Source organism: Falco cherrug, chromosome 9, assembly GCF_023634085.1.
Source record: "Falco cherrug isolate bFalChe1 chromosome 9, bFalChe1.pri, whole genome shotgun sequence".
Taxonomy (NCBI): Eukaryota; Metazoa; Chordata; class Aves; order Falconiformes; family Falconidae; genus Falco; species Falco cherrug.
Genome location: NC_073705.1, coordinates 57,701,758 through 57,721,518, shown reverse-complemented (window position 1 = coordinate 57,721,518; position 19,761 = coordinate 57,701,758). Strand labels below are relative to the sequence as shown.

At 50.0% G+C, this 19,761-nt stretch overlaps 1 protein-coding gene and 1 long non-coding RNA gene across 14 annotated transcripts in view; both read left to right on the top strand.

Annotated features, from left to right (window-relative positions):
• The first annotated feature begins 870 nt into the window (after positions 1–870).
• Positions 871–6,309, top strand: LOC129736761 (uncharacterized). 7 transcript variants are annotated; one of them, XR_008733802.1, is made up of 6 exons: positions 871–992; positions 1,792–1,839; positions 2,598–2,773; positions 3,296–3,427; positions 4,797–4,903; positions 6,064–6,309. It is a non-coding gene; the product is annotated as an uncharacterized LOC129736761 (long non-coding RNA). The 7 variants fall into 7 exon arrangements; XR_008733805.1 differs by having other exon boundaries at positions 978–992; positions 1,792–1,879; XR_008733803.1 differs by having other exon boundaries at positions 2,598–3,427.
• Positions 6,310–8,835: 2,526 nt separating this feature from the next.
• LOC129736760 (endoplasmic reticulum-Golgi intermediate compartment protein 3-like) overlaps positions 8,836–19,761 on the top strand; it is an 82,406-nt gene continuing 71,480 nt past the window's right edge. The window contains exons 1-6 of one of the 7 annotated variants that reach the window (XR_008733797.1): positions 8,841–9,179; positions 9,964–10,011; positions 11,338–11,461; positions 15,252–15,345; positions 16,494–16,648; positions 18,304–18,354. Coding sequence is in view for 1 of the 7 variants with exons in the window: in XM_055719879.1 (XP_055575854.1) it covers positions 8,993–9,179; positions 11,338–11,461; positions 16,494–16,648 (466 nt within the window). In the remaining 6 variants the exon portion in view is untranslated. The other 6 variants (XR_008733799.1, XR_008733796.1, XM_055719879.1 and 3 more) reach the window with 6 other exon arrangements.

Below are 19,761 nucleotides of genomic sequence, written 5' to 3'. Positions count from 1 at the left end.
GGCCGGTTGCAGTACCCAAATATATTTCGCTAGGTGGCAGCAGAGATCCACCCACAGGGGCGGCTGCAGTACCCATTTATATTTCGCTAGGTGGCAGCAGCGCTCCACCAACAGGGCCGGTTGCAGTACCCAAATATATTTCGCTAGGTGGCAGCAGCGATCCACCAACAGGGCCGGCTGCAGTACCCAAATATATTTCGCTAGGTGGCAGCAGCGCTCCACCAACAGGGTCGGCTGCAGTACCCATTTTTATTTCGCTAGGTGGCAGCAGCGATCCACCAACAGGGCCGGTTGCAGTACCCAAATATATTTCGCTAGGTGGCAGCAGCGATCCACCAACAGGGCCGGCTGCAGTACCCAAATATATTTCGCTAGGTGGCAGCAGAGATCCACCAACAGGGCCGGCTGCAGTACCCATTTTTATTTCGCTAGGTGGCAGCAGCGATCCACCAACAGGGCCGGTTGCAGTACCCAAATATATTTCGCTAGGTGGCAGCAGCGCTCCACCAACCGGGCCGGCTGCAGTACCCAAATATATTTCGCTAGGTGGCAGCAGAGATCCACCAACAGGGCCGGCTGCAGTACCCATTTTTATTTCGCTAGGTGGCAGCAGCGATCCACCAACAGGGCCGGCTGCAGTACCCATTTATATTTCGCTAGATGGCAGCAGCGCTCCACCAACAGGGCCGGCTGCAGTACCCAATTATATTTCGCTAGGTGGCAGCAGAGCTCCACCAACAGGGCCGGCTGCAGTACCCAATTATATTTCGCTAGATGGCAGCAGCGCTCCAACTATCGGGCAGCGCATGCGCAGAAACGACGTGACGCCAAAGGGGCGGGGCTTCCGGCCTCGTACGTTTGGGCTACGCATACGGCCCCGGAAGGTGGGTTCATTTCCGGCCCGCGCGGCGCGCTGGAGTGGCTGTGGGGGTGCGGAGCCTTCGCCGGGAACCTGGAAGAGTTTCGGGCCGGGACGTGCGGCGGCGCGCTGGGTGAGCGCTCGGGCTGAGGGCGGCCGGGGGCCGGCGGGCAGCGGCCGAGTCGGGGGGATGTGGCGGCCCGGCGCTCGGCCGCGGCAGGGAGTGCCTGGTGCCGGCGGCGGGCGGGCTGAGGCAGGCGGGCGGCCCGGCCCGGGACCGGCGGGGCTGCCGCCGGTTCTCGTCTCCCCGGCAGGGACGGTGGTCAGCGGGCTCCTCACGGGGCTGCCCTTTTTTGGGTGTTGGTTTTTTTTTTTTTTTTTGTCTCTCGGAGCCGCGCCGCTACCTCGGCGAGGAGCGGCGGCGGGGCGGCCCCGGTGCTCGCTTGTGGCGGCGGGGCGCGGGAGAGGGGTCGGCCATCGGCGCCCCGCCGCCCACCCGCCGCCTCCGGGCTGCCCGGGCAGCCGCCGCAGCCGCCGCAGCTCTGCGCGGGGCTTTGTCTTTCCCCCAGCCGCTGGCCTGAGCCGTGGCAGCCGGCTGGGGCTGCCGGCCCGCGCGGGCCGCAGAGGCTGCCTTGGGGCCTGCGGTAACGCTGTCGCGGGGTGGGGTGGCTCAGGAGCCTCTTCCCGCCCCTGGGAGCGGGCAAAGGCAAGAAAAGAAAGCCGGTAGCAGAATCCCCACCCGTCGCCCCCGACTGCTGATTTCTCCGCAAGCGTTTAACCACCGGGATGGGCTGGGAGGCAGCAGCTACTCAGGTGTCTGGCTGATCTTGTGTCGTGACAGTCAGCTCCGGGTCCGGAGCAGCCGAGGGGAAGAGGCCTTTTGATTTGCTTCCCAGTGAAACGGGGGTCTTTTGTTTTTCCTTTGTCCCTAGGTTCGTCTGGAATTGTACATTGACAAATCAAGGGGAGCGGAACCGAAGGTCAGTCGAGATGTTACTTTTCCACGTGTGCCTTGTGCTTGTGAGTCGGACTGCTGACTACGGAGGGATAACCTTTGTACTTGCCGAGGGCCTGCGAGGCTCCGTGTGCCCGCTGCTTCCGAGTGCTGCGCTGCGGCTCGGGCAACGGCCGGGGAGGAATTGTCGGTCCCTCGTGGTTACGCAGCCGGGCCTGCTAGGCGCTTGAAGCAGCGCGTCCGGTCGGGCAGTATTATTTTTCTAGATTGTAAATGAGCCCGAGGTATAAACCCACTTACGTTTCTGTATGGCGGTGTACTTTGTCAGAGAGCTCAGATGTACTGATGGAGCTGGCACAGAGTTCCCTTGGGACTCCAGATTTGACTGTCTTGTTGAAAGGCTCCAGAGCCTCCTTTGAAAGTCGCTTGACAAAGCACAGCTTTGCCGTGATTTTTATACTGGAATTCCGACTGTAATGCCAATGCCACGTGTTAGCCTTTCTCCAGCAGCTATTAAAAGCAGAATGAGCGTTAAGAATCTGATTACCTTTTAACTAAATTCAAAACAAAGCTGCGGGGTGAAGCGACTGGAAGCGTCCTGCCAGTCTGACGTGGGTATCGCTGCCGTGCGTGTTTTCTGCCTGTCTACTGATCGCCCCCTGCCTCTTGTTGTGCCCCGGTAATTCCTCTGGGGAAGGCGTTGGGCTCTGACTGCAGCGCACCCCGACTCCCTCCTGACCCCTGCGAGACGTGATCGGTGTTTGCCTTCCTCCCCTTTCACAGGGCCTCGGCTGTTGCGTGCAGAGAAGCTGTCAGCCTTGTGAGAGAGCATGCAGCCGGCAAGCGCATCGTGGTGCTTCGGTACCGAGCTGAGACCGCAGGCGTCCGTCTTTTGTTTGCGAAAAGGGATCGCGAGGAAAGGTGCTGACATTGGAGGGGGAAAGGTGGCGGGAGAACAGGTAGGAGGCAGCTCTTTCAACCGGTTTTAGGCTTAACTCCTGTGTTCCTGAGCAAGGTTCTGGGCTTCGAGGGGTTTGCTTTTGGCTTTTTGCCTTCAGCGCGTCCTCTGTCACCGCTGTCGGCGTGCGCTGAGCTGCTGCTTAGGGAACTGTGGCGATACAGACTGTGTGCGTGCCAACCGTCCTCCAGGCTATAGCTGTATTCTACCCTAAAAAAAGCTTTCCGTAATACTATGCTTCCGTTAGGACGCAATTTTCTCGAGTTCCCCCCACCTCAGGGTGATTTTCCCACACCCCTAACCCCAACCCCTAAGCCCACCTGCAACACCCCATTTTCTCCTAGGCTTTTAGGAGTGGCCTGAGAGGTGCTTGCAGGGTATTCCATTTTGCCTTAGACAGCTTAGGAGACCAACCACATGCCTGGAGATCTGTATCTATCCTTAGGCTCCTAGTGGGATTCACACAAAACCAGTATGTGTGGGCACGTTCTCCTAGCAGCTCGGTGTCTTTTTGCTGTTGCAGAGGTGATTTCCAGGCGGAGCTGACCAGTGGGGTTCTCTGGCTGAGGGGAAGACCAGCAGTCAGCTGGTGGATGTGCTTCTGGAAGAAATAGCAACGGGAGCTCTAAGAGAGGGAAATGGCTTCCCTGCATGGGTATGTGGAAGCTTTCTTCACTGCTTGTTTCCACTGAGATTAATTGGTAATAAATACCCATTAGGAAGGTGGGAGAATTACTTTCGTGGCCGGTGTCTTCAATGTTCACCTTCTTCTTAGTGTAAACACTGAAAACTTTAAAGCCAGGGAAACTCAGGTGCACTAGAAAAGCTGAAACGGTGAGCATACTGAAGACATAGCTGAAGTAGCCACACTTTACAATGATGCCACGTGAACCACCGGACATGCAGGTATTTCTAGTGGGCTCGAGCCCCTGCTAATGCTGCGCTATACGGCCAAGCCAAAGTAACAGCTTCCTGCTGCTGAAAAGCCTCATCCTCCTCCCCTCTCCCTGCCCCGGTACTGGTGGCCGTGACCGGGAAGTGTCCAGCAGAGCAGTATTTGGGTTTTCCCGGGTTACTTCTCTGCTGACGAGATTAATGCAGACAAGCGCCAGAATGACTAAGTAGCAAGACTACATTGTAAGGAATGACTGCTTCTTGTGGCATGAGGAAGTTCATTCAACTCACAATGTCCCATTGCACCGTACCCCAGCACATGGGGGAAGCAGGCAATGATACAGGGACAAGGAAGCGTTGCAAGAATTCTTCACGTCATACTAAGCACGACTGTATCCAGAGGTTCTCTCTGGGATAGAGTAGCATTTCTTTGATCCTTCGACATCTTTTCCTCAGCCTTTCCAGAAGCTTGAGCCGGTTTCCCTGCCATTCCTGAAAGGTATTTCCAAGGAAGATCTTTCCTTTTCTGGTTTTGTTGGGCAGAACCTCTCAGAGAGTCCCATTTTTTTTCCACCCTGGAGCACTCGAGACAAGTTGCAAAGGTGCTGACAGATGTGTTTTGTAGTACTGCGAGACCCACACAAAAGACCTATCCCTAATATAATCCCTAAATCCCTAAAACAAATGTAATCCTTAATTAAATCTCTAATCCCTAAAACTTAAGTAACGTCAGTTTAATTCTTTGAATAAGGATAAGTTGTCAATGAGGTCTTCAGTGCTGTACCTGCTTGCATCAACTAGTTCTTGGATTGGCTCTTTCCTTTTCAGGAGAATGGGATTAAATTAGGGATTAAATTAGTTTTATAAGACTAGCTAGGTTTATCAGACTTACAAAGCTGGAGTGCCCACCACAAGCTCTAACACCTGAAGGCCCTCTGCAGACAATGGCAGTGCAAGCTTGTGCCTTTTCTGTGATGGGAGTTTTTCCCATATTCTTTCTCTCTATTTCCACTTTTCACGTGGAAATTCCATTTCTAGGAGAGCCGCGTTATTTTCGTGCACGTTGAGAGGCAGCTCCTGTGCAGACCGGAACACATGTTCGGTGCTAACACAGCTGTAATTTCTTTCAGGAGGAGGCGGGGAGCGCTGAAGCTTTCGTGGCCAAGCCCCGGAGCCAGGATGTCAGGGAGAAGCAGGAGTATCTGAGCCAGCTGAAGAACAAGCTGGGAGATCTACTGTAAGTATGGAGGGAAGGGGCTGATGGGGACAGTAGCTCAGGACCGCGCGTGCAGAGGGAACCCCGCAGTGGACGCAGTGTGCGTGGCCAGCGCAGGCCTCCCTGCGCTACAGGGCTGTGCCCGTTGCAGTGAATGCCGAGACCTGGCTGAGCCCGGCTCTGCGGAACACTGCGAGCAGCAGTCCCCGACCCAAAGAACTTTGGCGTGGCAGACAGCGAGCAGAGATCAGTTGTACCACTAATCCACTTCGGTACAGTGCTCCTCTGTCGCGACGGAGGGAAGACACAGTCACTCAATATGAGTGATCAGCAGACTTCGTTTATTGTACCTTACAGTCACCTTTTATGCCTTGTTATAATTAGCTCATACGTATTACAAAAGTTAAGCTCATTATTGGTGAGTTGCCTAAATATCAAGCCCACCCCTAGTTTCTCTTCTGTAGTTATCTGTTCCCACCTGCAACATTCTTTTCCCACCGAAATCTTCCTGTTATTGTGTAACAAGAACAGCCAAAGGCAGCGTATTTGTGCTTTACTTCAGATAAGCTGAGAGCGATGTGCATTTTTGTCTAGCCAGCTAGACTATGTTTATGTGAACTTTTTCAGCTAGCCAGTTATCCACACTCCTCAGCTCTCCAAAAATAGCGGTAAAATCCTGTACATCTTCAGAGACTGGTTCTGAGGAGTGGGAAGAGCAAATAGGACTGACAACTGGTGCAAATCTGAGAAATAATTCCACCTCAAAACAAGAGGCAATTACTGCATTGAAAAAAAGTCTGGTGCCACACCGAGCACCGAGGAGAACGCCAGAGGTGGGCAGGTGCCTGTGAAGTGAAATCCTGTCCAACGTGGGCGCTGGATTAGCAAGAAGTACAGTTCTGTAATAAGGGATATCAATGCACAATAGAGTGAAATTAAGGTCTTCCCAGGTTATCATGAATCTAAGATTTCTTAACTTCCGGTCAGTTTGACGTTTAGCATTCACCAGTCTTTATTGCACATTTGTTTAACAACGGGATGCTAGTAGAGGCAGAGATGACTGTATCAAAAGACATCTCTGCTCTGCATTTCGGGCAACATGGATTCTCAGTGTGACACAAGTAAGTAAATGTTCTTTTCACATACCACAACGTAATGGTGACTGTGTTGTTTTGGAACAGAGAGGGGAAGGCAGATGATCTGAAGACTGCTTTCTGTGCGATTGATCCCGGTATCGACGATCAGACGCTAGATACCTACGTTGACCTGCCGGATCAAGAAGATGTGCCTGTGGAAACTGCACTCGAGAGGCTGCTTGCTGGATATGCGAGACGAGTAGGGCCCTCGCCCAGGGAGGGAAGCACGACAGGCTTTGGAGGGGAGGAAGGAGACTTCCAATAATAAGAATAAATGGACTGTTTGATCTACGGGTTTGGGTGCCAAGCCGAGAGTTGGAGTTACTGCGTTAAATACTTCTTCCCATTGCATATGGAGGTACAGCTCGTAAGAGCTGAGTGGGTGGGCTAGCTTGAGGTATCGGAAGCACTTTCATCTTAAGCAGCACAGCACTCCGAGACAATTTTACAGCCTCTGCAGAGTCATTGTAGCTCAGCAAGACCTGTGGTGGGAGGCTGCCTGATCCCCAGAGAGAGGCTTCACACCCCCGGGGCGCCGAGGCACTTCAGGGTGTCAGGCGCTCTGCTTGGTGACACAAGAGCTGTGCTCCACAGCCATTGCTGGAACCTGAGAAGCCACCGTCAGGCTCCAGGCTGCAGCGTGGCTGCTTTGGCCCTTGGCCCTTACGGTCCCTTGTCTCAAAGAAAGAGGGTTTCAAAGATTCCTTTGCAAAATAAGGTGCCGGTTGCAAGCAAAAGGTGAGGTCAGCCCACACGAAGTCTGCTATCGTGTCTGTCCCCGAGGAGACTTTTGTCTGGGTGTGGCTGCTGTTGTCCAGTATGGAATCACTCAACAGACGTTCAAGTGCTGCCCCACGAGTAGATTTAACCAAACTCTGAGCTGCGAAAGTCATCCAAGCATAGAAAAACTGAAATCAGTCCCTTGCTGCGAGGAAGGCACCACGTGCCCTTTGGTAACTTTACTCAGTCGTCCCTACTCATAGTGTCCGCTTTGCCCTGCACATAGCCCTCTCTAGGGAGGGGAGGGAGGGTTCTGGAAACTGTGGGAAAACAGCTCTGCTGTGGTCATGCCTGAATTGCCAAGTAACTGGAGCAAACCTGAGAAGCAAAACCCTTTCTTTTTCTTGCGATGTAGGCATATAAAAAGTAGAAATGGGTAAGCTGAAACCCAAAGACACCTTCCTGATAAAGCACTAGTTTTGTAAGCTTGCCAAAACTGATTGCATTTGTAAAGCGGGAAGGCACCACAGCTGGTGTGACACAGCATGAGCCACCCAGAGGTACGAGGCCCTGGGGCTTTCTGCCTTAATACTAGAACCTGGTGCAAGGCACTTCCAACACAAGTCACAAAATAGCAGGAAAGGAGCTCCACCAACCGGGCGGCTGCAGTACCCAATTGTATTTCGCTAGATGGCAGCAGCGCTCCACCAACAGGGCCGGCTGCAGTACCCATTTATATTTCGCTAGGTGGCAGCAGCGATCCACCCACAGGGCCGGCTGCAGTTCCCATTTATATTTCGCTAGGTGGCAGCAGCACTCCACCAAAGGGGCCGGCTGCAGTTCCCATTTATATTTCGCTAGGTGGCAGCAGCGCTCCACCAACAGGGCCGGTTGCAGTTCCCATTTATATTTCGCTAGGTGGCAGCAGCGCTCCACCGACCGGGCCGGCTGCAGTACCCATTTAAATTTCGCTAGGTGGCAGCAGCGCTCCACCAACCGGGCGGCTGCAGTACCCAAATATATTTCGCTAGATGGCAGCAGCGCTCCACCAACCGGCCGGCTGCAGTACCCACTTATATTTCGCTAGATGGCAGCAGCGCTCCACCAACCGGGCGGCTGCAGTACCCAAATATCTTTCGCTAGATGGCAGCAGCGCTCCACCAACAGGGCCGGTTGCAGTACCCATTTTTATTTCGCTAGGTGGCAGCAGGGATCCACCACCAGGGTCAGTTGCAGTACCCAAATATATTTCGCTAGATGGCAGCAGCGCTCCACCAACAGGGCCGGCTGCAGTACCCATTAAAATTTCGCTAGGTGGCAGCAGCGCTCCACCAACAGGGCCGGCTGCAGTACCCAAATATATTTCGCTAGATGGCAGCAGCGCTCCACCAACAGGGCGGCTGCAGTACCCAAATATATTTCGCTAGATGGCAGCAGAGATCCACCAACAGGGCCGGCTGCAGTACCCATTTTTATTTCGCTAGGTGGCAGCAGCGCTCCACCAACAGGGCCGGTTGCAGTACCCAAATATATTTCGCTAGGTGGCAGCAGCGCTGCACCAACAGGGCCGGCTGCAGTTCCCATATATATTTCGCTAGATGGCAGCAGCGCTCCACCAACAGGGGCGGCTGCAGTACCCAAATATATTTCGCTAGGTGGCAGCAGCGCTCCACCCACAGGGCCGGCTGCAGTTCCCATTTATATTTCGCTAGGTGGCAGCAGCGCTCCACCAACAGGGCCGGCTGCAGTACCCAAATATATTTCGCTAGATGGCAGCAGAGATCCACCAACAGGGCCGGCTGCAGTACCCATTTATATTTCGCTAGATGGCAGCAGCGCTCCACCAACAGGGCCGGCTGCAGTACCCATTTTTATTTCGCTAGGTGGCAGCAGCGCTCCACCAACCGGGCGGCTGCAGTACCCAAATATATTTCGCTAGGTGGCAGCAGAGATCCACCAACAGGGCCGGCTGCAGTACCCATTTTTATTTCGCTAGATGGCAGCAGCGCTCCACCAACAGGGCCGGCTGCAGTACCCAAATATATTTCGCTAGGTGGCAGCAGCGCTCCACCAACCGGGCCGGCTGCAGTTCCCATTAAAATTTCGCTAGGTGGCAGCAGGGCTCCACCAACCGGGCGGCTGCAGTACCCAAATATATTTCGCTAGATGGCAGCAGCGCTCCACCAACCGGGCGGCTGCAGTACCCATTTATATTTCGCTAGATGGCAGCAGCGCTCCACCAACCGGGCAGCGCATGCGCAGAAACGGCTTGAACGCCAAAGGGGCGGGGCTTCCGGCCTCGTACGTATGGGCTACGCGTACGGCCCCGGAAGGTGGGTTCATTTCCGGCCCGCGCGGCGCGCTGAAGTGGCCGTGGAGGTGCGGAGCCTTCGCCGGGAGCCTGGAAGAGTTTCGGGCCGGGACGTGCGGCGGCGCGCTGGGTGAGCGCTCGGGCTGAGGGCGGGCGGGGGCCGGGCGGGCAGCGGCCGAGTCGGGGGGATGTGGCGGCCCGGCGCTCGGCCGCGGCAGGGAGCGCCTGGTGCCGGCGGCGGGCGGGCTGAGGCAGGCGGGCGGCCCGGCCCGGGACCGGCGGGGCTGCCGCCGGTTCTCGTCTCCCCGGCAGGGACGGTGGTCAGCGGGCTCCTCACGGGGCTGCCTTTTTTTGGTTGTGGTTTTTTTTTTGTTGTCTCTCGGAGCTGCGCCGCTACCTCGGCGAGGAGCGGCGGCGGGGCGGCCCCGGTGCTCGCTTGTGGCGGCGGCGCCCGGGAGAGGGGTCGGCCCGCAGCGCCTTGCCGCCCACCCGCCGCCTCTGGGCTGCCCGGGCAGCCGCCGCAGCCCTGCGCGGGGCTTTGTCTTTCCCCCAGCCGCTGGCCTGAGCCGTGGCAGCCGGCTGGGGCTGCCGGCCCGCGCGGGCCGCAGAGGCTGCCTTGGGGCCTGCGGTAACGCTGTCGCGGGGGGGTGGCTCAGGAGCCTCTTCCCGCCCCTGCGAGCGGGCCAGAGCAAGAAAAGGCAGCCGGCAGCGGAATCCCCAGCCGTCGCCCCCGACTGCTGATTTCTCCGCAAGCGTTTAACTACCGGGGAGGGCTGGGAGGCAGCAGCTACTCAGGTGTCTGGCTGATCTTGTGTCGTGACAGTCAGCTACGGGGCCGGAGCAGCCGAGGGGAAGAGGCCTTTTGATTTGCTTCCCAGTGAAACGGGGGTCTTTTGTTTTTCCTTTGTCCCTAGGTTCATCTGGAATCGTACGTTGACAAGTCAAGGGGAGCGGAACTGAAGGTCAGTCGGGATGTTACTTTTCCACGTGTGCCTTGTGCTTGTGAGTCGGACTGCTGACTACGGAGGGATCACTTTTGTAGCCGCCGAGGGCCCGCGAGGCTCCGTGTGCCCGCTGCTTCCGAGTGCTGCGCTGCGGCTTGGGCAACGGCCGGGGAGGAATTGTTGGTCCCTCGTGGTTATGCAGTCGGGCCTGCTAGGCGCTTAAAGCAGCGCGTCCGGTCGGGCAGTATTATTTTTCTAGATTGTAAATGAGCCTGAGGTATAAACCCACTTACGTTTCCGTGCGGCGGTGTACTTTGTCAGAGAGCTCAGCCGTACTGACGGAGCTGGCACAGAGTTCCCTCGGGACTCCAGATTTGACTGTCTCGTTGAAAGGCTCCAGAGCCTGCTTTGGAAGCCACTTGACAAGGCACAGCTTTGCCGTGATTTTTATACTGGAATTCTGACTGTAATGCCAATGCCACGTGTTAGCCTTTCTCCAGAAGTTATTAAAAGCAGAACGAGCATTAAGAATCTGATTACCTTTTAACTAAATTCAAAACAAAGTTGCGGGGTGAAGCGACTGGAAGCGTCCTGCAAGTCTGACGTGGGTATCGCTGCCGTGCGTGTTACCTGCCTGTCTACTGATCGCTCCTGCCTCTTGTTCTGCTGTGGTAATTCCTTTGGGTAAGGCGTTGGGCTCTGACTGTAGTACATCGTGACTTCCTCCTGACCCCTGCGAGATGTTATCGGTGTTTGCCTTCCTCCCGTTTCACAGGGCGTGGGAAGGCCGGAGAGACTGGAAGCCTTGGCTGTTGTGTGCGAAGAAGCTATGAGCCTTCTAAGAGAGCATGTAGACGGCAAGGGCATCATGGTGCTTCGGCACCAAGCCGATATGACAGACCTCAATGTTTTTTGTGAAAAGGGATCACCAGGAAATGTGCTGATGTTGAAGGGGGAAAGGTGGTAGGGGAAGAGGTAGGAGGCAGTTTTCAACCAATTTTAGGCTTAACTCCTGTGTTCCTGAGAATGGTTCTGGGCTTTGAGGGGTTTGCTTTTGGATTTTTGCCTTAAGCGCGTCTACCTTTCAGGGTAACGCTTTCTTGGAAGTTGGAAACTGTCCTTCTTGAACACCAAACCAGACCCCGTACCTGGGAGGGCCGTTTAGCGTGCTGCACTGTGTGTTTTATTCCCTGTCGGTCACTTGACATTAGCTGTACATGCTCTCTCGGTTTGGCACTTCGTTGCCCTGCTGGCTGAAAGATTCTGTCTTTTCACTTCCTCAGCTTGCCACAGGCCATAACAAACGTGTGTTCATAGACCGCTTTCCTTGCTCGCTGCTTTCAGATTTGAGCATCGATGCCATGGACGGAGCAGGAGAGCCTCAGCAGGACGTCGAGCACAAGCCGTTTAAACAGCGCTTGGATAAAGCTGCCAATCGTGTGACTCCAGAAGCAGAGAGAGAGACACGGTAAGATGCTATTCTGCCATTCTTGGATGGATGCTCTCATAGTCTTTCCATTACCGTATGCCTGCCATGAGATTCATGGGAACAAGGGACGGCTGAATTCACAGCGTTTTAAACACCACAAACTATTGAAAAGTTTATAGGACGCAAGTCTATTACACTGGCAGATCAGACAAGCTTCTGGGTGTGTGTATATACATTATACTCGGTACTTTTGCGAGGCAAGTCTTTGCCTGGTCCCTCTGAAATTGGGACAAGGACTCATTGATGCATTTCAGGAGCAAAGCTGCTGAGTGAATAGGCTTTTTCTACTAGAAATCAAGCAGCTGCTCTGGCAAAACTTGACTTTGGTTGCATTTTTAAATCCTAGGAGGCTGAGAAACGGGACGAGCTGGTTAGAGGAAAGAGCCTCTCTCCAGGGAAGGCTCCGCTGACTTGACCCTTAAGCCTAAACTTGTGTCTTACTATGTTTGCTTTGTGTGTGTTAATGCATACCTGATTAATAGATTTCAGTTGATTTATCAGTTACAAGTTGGAGTAAGTGGTCCTTGGCTACATAAACCTCTCCTCTGTATTTTTTGACGTGTTATGGCTTACTGTTCTAGTTCAATACAAACCGGGAACAATTCTGGTAGTGTTGCAGTCTAACGGTAATACTGCAAGACTTGGTCTTTCTAAAACGTGAGGTCCTTGTTATCTGTTCTGGGAGATAGTGTCGTTTTGTGTATTGGCATGAACTAAACTTGCTGATTTGTTGTAACTCAGATTTAGCTTTTCTGTTCTTAAAGCTGAAAGGCTAAACTAAGCTAAGAACTGAACAGTGGGTAGGTATGAGACCTTCTCCTGGTGTCACAGAAGTGAGGTGATAGCATTCTTACTGTTGTGTCATTTAGCAGCCTTTCTGTATTCGGAGGCTGTGGCGTGACAAATGTAATGTCTGGGGTCAAACCCCGCTTTTTGTACCCAATTCTCTGTTTCCACATATGGGCCTTCTGCCTTACTTGTGTTGCCAGCCTCCACTGGGATTACTAGGTCTGAACCGGTTGCTCTTGCTCATTATATTATCAATGGAGAGGAAGAGAAACTTGCAGGGAGCAAACAGTCTCATCCAGGAGAGGCATTTTGAAAGCGATCAAATTGCATTGCATGCAACGAGCAATTTCTTCTGCTGTCTGGAAAAAGGATATGGCTAGTTTGATTTCCACCACACGTGTGGCAAGTTAGATTGGAAGTGTCCACCCACCTTTGTGAAACTCTATGATTATCAGTTTCTGTTAGTAACACTTGATGTTCAGTCAGTTATTTAAATGGCAACCATAGCAGTATTGTCTGGTAAAGGAAAAATCCACACAGACGTGGTTACCGCTGGGCTTGCTTTAGTCATGACTCAGAGCTGGGCCACCACCCCAGTGGGTGACAGAGAACCAAGGGATACAGCGTAGGTTATATACGCTTATCAGATCATTAGTCAATGTCTGAAGTTTTTAGGAGTTTCTTTTGGTCCTGTGAGTTCTGTGAATCCATCACCTGACTATGTCCCAGTTGATTCACCTGCTTGGTTCCAGTCTCTGCCTCGGTTCCAAGCTCCTCCTTGGATCGTGATCTTCTTTCTGCCTGCTTTAACTCACACGCTCCTTCAAGCGCGCTTAGTCTTTGAAAGAGCAGTTCCTATTCACATGCACCAATTTTTCCAAAACCGCCTGTGTTTCTGAAAGCACCTGTGTCCACAGATTGATCATCTGTTGCTTCTCTGTTCTCCCACTGATTAACTGGACTGGGTTTTAAACCAGCCTTGGATTAGGGCTATGCTAGGGACGGGGCCTGGTTCTGCCACTTAGCTGCTTCGGCACTTTAAATTTCTTAGTTAAAAATACATTTTATTTAACATTAACCTTAAATTTAGTAAAGCATACCTAAATATTATGGAGTAGTATGTGGAGGCTTTTCCTGATCATAGTTACATTCAAATAGTTAATAGCTTAATGATTTCTATGGTAGGTTGCATTCTGTGCTGGGATGTCATCTCATTAATTTCCACTGGATGGCGATAGAGGATTGAATTTTTTTTATTTTTATTTACTGTTTCGTTTCCTTTTAACATGGACCGAGTTTTCCAGCGTCATGTGTCATATCTGCATGCAAGTCGAGGACCATGTTAACAGCACAAAACTTTGCATGTGGGGTTTTATGTACTGCAGTTTCTTTATAGTATCTAAGCTGTGTGCAGTACCTCTGGGTGCTCTCTGAGACAACTCGACAGGCAGCTACCGATTACATTCAGAACGCTGTTACTAGCTGCTGTATCTTGAAAGACTCCGTGTGTTGTACAGGTGTTCTTCAAATGGCAGGAATCATGGCTTTGACAAAGCGTAGGAATTATTAAGCTGCATTCTTCCTGACGCTAACCTTTAGTGTAATTACAGGATCAAAACCCGTACTGGTTGAATTCTTAATTGTACTCTCAACTTGTTTGAATGCTGTAAGCTGTAGAAAGTAAGTCTCATACAGTGGTTTAAGAATGGGTATATTTTTCTAAAATTTTTTATTTGTTTGATCATAACTACCATAAAGTGAGGTTAACGATTGATTTTCATGCATATTTCGTACTTCCTAATTAAAATCTCTTTTTTTCTGTGGCTAATACAGATGTCTTAAATACTCACTTCTGTCCACCTGCTATACCTCCCAATCTCAACAAAGAGGGTCCCGATAACATTTTGTCCCCTCAGCAGTGTCTGACTTATCACCTGCCCCGGCCTTAGTTATCCAAGAAGCCACCTTTTCAAGGCTTGTAAGAGGGTAGTGCGGCGGTGCCTAGACAGTGATCATTAGAGGGCTTTTGTAATCCAGCAGACTTGGTCCTGTCCTTCAGGATTTGTGAGTGAAACAGCCTGGTTTTAAGGGGCCTCTTCCAATAAGAACCCATGTTTCTGGAAATTTTAGACATGCCATTCCTTGGCTCACTTATTCCAAACTCCAAAGTTTACAGACCTTTCGCATTTGTTTTGGGTTTTGGGAAAACAAAGGTCCTGTTTGAGTTTTCTGGAGGCATGTCTTGCCCTTTGGCAGGTTTCAGCTGTCACCGGCTCTCATCTCCTCTGTTAAGAGTCCCTCTGCAGCCTTCTGCATTTAAGAACATAAAACTCTGAGTTTGTGCCCCAGCTGTACTGTGGCTGCGCATGCGACACACAGGTGGCACAGACACTTGCAGAATTGTAAAATCATGACAAAGATAGAAATTCCTTGGAGATTTCTAGTAAGCCAGTGGTTAATGTGTGTGCATTGTCAGCATCGTTGTACTGGAGAGCTGAGTGTCAGTTTTCCACTTGGGAGATTCCCAATGTGATTTAGTTTCACAGCAATATATAACTGTGTTCCCTACATATCTTGGGACAGGATTATGTGCTGTGCGCTGCTGTCTGCTATTTAAAATGTTATTTGTGTAACAGGTCCTGTATCGGTCGCAATTTGCTGTTTGGGTCTGCTTTAGACAAAGTTTAAACAAAGCCTTTGTGCAAGTAACAGCTGATTGGCACTCTGGCAAGGCTTACAGGTGGCTGGTTCTTTCAATGGAGGGTGTTCTTCAGATGGCAAATGCTACTCTGCTTGTTGATCTTATTTTGCAGCTCAACAGGCCCTGTGCATTCTTTCAGGTGAGCTTCGGGTGCAGGATGCGCAGATTCTGATACAAAATCATTTCCTTCATGTGTAGAACAGTTTCTGTGCATAGAGCAGAAGTACAAGATAGTGTTTCTAGACGTGCCTCGTCACTTTGAATCCTCTTTTATCTTAGAACTGGGGAAAGAAGAAGAAAAGGTGTTTGATCCAAATGCTTTGGATGCTGATCGCTGTGAAAGCTGTTACGGGGCAGAGTCAGAGGACATTCGGTACTTTACATCTTCTTAGTCCTTGAATCGATACAGTTAATGTGGCATACATGTTGGAGGTTTTTTTCCAAAATGTCTGTGAAGGTCCGTACAGTGAAATCCTCCTGGGCACCTGTTCAGAGAATGGTGAGAGCTGTTGTGTTTTAGTACGCCTGTGCTGCACTCACGATTGTTAAGAGCGTGCAGAGTTAGGTTGTCTGTTTTGTCTGCGTGCCTGTTTAAGGGCAGTAGCACAAAGATTGTATCTTAGCAAACAGAACCTTTTCTGGGATTACTTGGTGTCCAGAGGGGAGCTGTGTAAATTATTTCACTGTTCTGTGAGCTGTCTCGGAATAAAACCCGGTTATGGCTTTGCCTTCTCGCTTCTGCTGCAGGGTTTGCATCCTTATGGGAGCAAAGACCAGACACCTATCACTCACACAAATGATGGGTGTCATTCGGTGTTTCTCATTCCTTCTACCTGCAAATTTGTGTAAGAATGGATTCGTGATAGTCCACAGGTTCTGGACTATCTGTTGCTATTATTGTCTCTGTAGTAACTTAGTTTGTAACATCTGTCAAGTTGCATCCTTCCCCAGAGATGTTTCCATCTTGAGGGATTCATGATTCCCTTTTTGTTTTGTCCAGCACAACATGGAACAGAGGCAGACAGTTGTTTTTTCTGGTGAGCGCAATAGAGACTCTGGTGAGTCCAGAGGTAGAAGAGCAATGCAGAAAGTTTGCCGTTAACCTTGCCTCCGATGTTTGCAGTCTTTCCCTAAAAACAGAGGAAGGGAGGAATAGAAACAGGTAGATGCTTTGTTCACATGGGGAAGTTCCAAGCTGCTCAGAACTGTGGGAGACTTCCCACAGAAACAAATGTCACTTCTGCAGCAAATTTGTTTGCCAAGAATGGACTTGGCTGTCTAAATGGACAACTAAAGCCCTTTTCAGAATTAAGCACTGCATTAGAACAGCTTGCATCCTTGTGCCAAAATCTCAAAAAGTATGTCAGGAAGCTCAAGCTCCTTCAGGAGCATTAGACCACCTTTCAGTGTCCAGTTCCTGAAGTTTGCTGCTTTGAAATAAAATCCACCCGTGATTTGAGTCCTGAGCTGGAGTCTCTTTATCGCTGTAAAGATGATAAGATGATGTTTGTGCTCTTGCAGGTGCTGCAATACTTGTGACGATGTCAGAGAAGCATACAGGTATCGAGGCTGGGCCTTTGAGAACCTGGATAGCATAGAGCAGTGCAAGAGGGAAGGATTTAGCCAGAAAATGGAAGAGCAGAAGAACGAGGGCTGGTTTCCTGGAGGTCAGCAAGGTGAGAGATGGGTTTTGCCGTGAGCCTGTTGCATGGTGGTGATGAGCATCAGAAGGCACAGTCAGGGCACTCTGCTCTTTTTTCCAACTTTAAGTGTTCACAGGACTGTAATAACCCCTGGGCTCAGGAAGGTACTTGTGCCTGTAGAGGGGTTCAGTAGGAGGGTCAGGAAAAGGGTGGGAAGGGGCTAGTTCTCTGTTTCATGAGGTGGGCTGGCTGGAGAAGCTTAGCTTTTTCTACCATCTAGCTAGTGAGTCATCTTACCGAGGTTTCTGGAGGGGGAGAGGCAGCTTCTCTGAGGTGAGGTTGTCCCACCTGCCCTTCTAGTCTCAAAACAGAGACCACCGGTGGGTGCTGGAGATAACAGTAAGCAACAACTTGTCAGCAGAGGTGCTGGAGGGAGTGAAATGTTCCCTTCTTTAGAAAACCAGTGGAAGCAAGACTATTGGAGTTGTCAAGGTTGAAGATGCTTAAAGAGATGTTTTTTGCAACTGCTGTATGAAACTGTAGTACAAGATACACCAGATGACTATGTAACTACCCTGTCATTTGTCAGGTTACCGCGCTCAAAACACTTGGATGTGCAGGTTGCGTACCCAAGTACATTCTAGCAGTCAGGCCCAGGGTAATTTTTTTTTACTACTTTATTTCAAAATCTGGAGGTTTTTTAACATTTTTGTGTACTATTCCTGGAGACAACATCCTTTATTTCTGAAAAACAAAACCAAACCCAAACACACCCCACCCTTTCACTCATGAAGCCAGACTTCGTGTTTTGAACATCATCATGAGTGCTGAACCGTTACAGAACCCTTTGCCACAAAGTGTGGTGAGCAGGAAAGATTCAAAGGGGAGTGCTGTGGGTAGCAAGGGTCCAAGGGTGGGTGTCACTAGGGAAATTTCTGGGGGCCCTTGTTAGGCACTCGGACTTTTGCATGTCTCCATTCTCATTGGGTCTGCAGTTAACATATGCGATAGGTTTGCATGGACATTCAAAGGTGTAATGTAGCATGTGAGCTTGATGCATTGAAATCTTCCAGGGAAGGGTGTGTATGATTGCTAGCGGGTGTCAGGGAGGACTGACACCTAATATCCATATCCTTTTCATGTTCAAGGTTAAAATTTTAATAACCTTTGTCTTTTGGGGGATTTTGGAGTGTGGGTTTTTTTTTGGTGGTAGGTAGGTTTAGTGCTTTATTTTTGAACAGGGCTTGTTTTCATGGATGCATACATAGGACCACTCTTGTTTATTGTATTAAGGGTTTTCTTACCCTGCCTGCTCACCCTCCCAGTTACTTTCTCCACTCTGTTTCTGTGATACCTTGTGATACCTTTTGATATTTCCTACAGCAGCAGTTATTTCCCTCCCAGTAGACTTGATTCCTTCTTCTCATTTTTATGTCCGCTGAAATACTCTGCGTAGAACAGTTGTTGTCAACATCGGTAGGTGATTATGGCTTTCCACATGACTGCCTGTGAGGAAGAGGGGAAATTCGTATCTCTTTTAGGACAATGTTTGCTGGTATTGTCACCCATGACAATGAGTTGCTTATTGTCTATCTTATTCAAAAAAAATTTGAAAATCCAACCGCCGGTATGACTGCTTTGTTTATATAGATTCAGGCCTTTTAATGAAAGATTACTGTCTCCTGCAGGTAGCTGAAAATTTCCATTTTGCACCGGCAAAAAGTTTCCAGCAGTCTCATGTTCATGGTAAAGTATTTCCTTTTCCTGCTTATTGTGACCTTTAGCTTCCAAGCGTTTCAGACCATTTCCTTTGAACATCTTTGCATTGCTATCTGTAGTAACAGCAGCACTGCTTCAGGGGGGAGGACATTGCTGAAATTTTGTTAGAGATGTTTAGAACTATCGGGAACGAATAGAAAAGTGTTTTCTGAAGGTGCTGCCACATGGGTCTGGGAGAACATGGGGGAGAATGTGTCTGGGCAGTCTCTCGGCCTCACTTGTTCTACAAAACTTTGCTGCCCTGCTGTAAAACAACCTCAGGTACGGTGTTGGGTCCAGGACCTGAATATCAGTATCTCTGGAAGGGATGTTTTGGAGAAAAGCTCTTGAGAATTTCAAGGCAATTCAGAACTTTCAGAGTAAAATTTCAGTTGTGAAGGACTTCAGCTTCCTCAAGTATATATAAATGCACAGTGGCTGGAATGACAGTGGTAGTTTACAGAATTGTAGAATGGTTTGTGCTGGAAGGGACCTTTACAGGTGCCCTAGTCCAGCCCCCCTGCAGGAAGCAGGGGCATCTTCAACTAGATTGATTTAAAGAATCATTCACCAATATTTGAGTGAGTGGAGGTTATCTTTATTCAGCAGCGCTGGGTGCATGGGGGATCGCTCCACCAAAGTCATGCACCCCGAGGGGATTTTTCAGTCCCCTCTTTATAGAAGCAACTCATGTCTATTCATTAACTTTCTGGGAAATCGTTTACATATTCATTACAATTCCGGGAACTGATTTACATATCTCACTAAGTTAGTGACCATGATTTAAGTCCTTGTCTTTGCCATGTTGTATAAACAACACAACTTGGGACCAGATAGCCTTTTTAAAGATGACAAATCCAAGGACTTAGCAATTAGTACATCCATCATGTTAGCAATAAGGGTCCTTGGACGTTTCCCAACTTTTAGATAAACATAAGTACATCATCCTTTAGATAAGTGGCACATCATTCACCGTTCATTCCCCGCTTTTCTAGTAACTTTTGCAAATTATTTTGCAACTAAAAAAAATCATTATGCCTTATGATCATTCTTTGACAGCACCAAACAAAACATTGAAGTAATACACATATTATTCCTAAAACTATTACAGTAAGTATTATAATGAAAGTATGTTTTAACCATTCCAAATTAGGTAACCACGAAGTCAGTTTGTCCCATATAACTTTAAAACTCCGTGATAAATCATCTTTAGTAATTTCATGCAGTATCTGCACCTTGTTCCATATCTCATGAATGTCTGTTTAATCATTCCATCCATCAGATTGGGAACAAGTATTTTGCCCTGGGTCTCCAGGACATGCTCCTCCTGTCTTGTTTGAGCTTTCCAGTGACAGTTATTATCACTTTTAATAAATATTGTGGTGGTT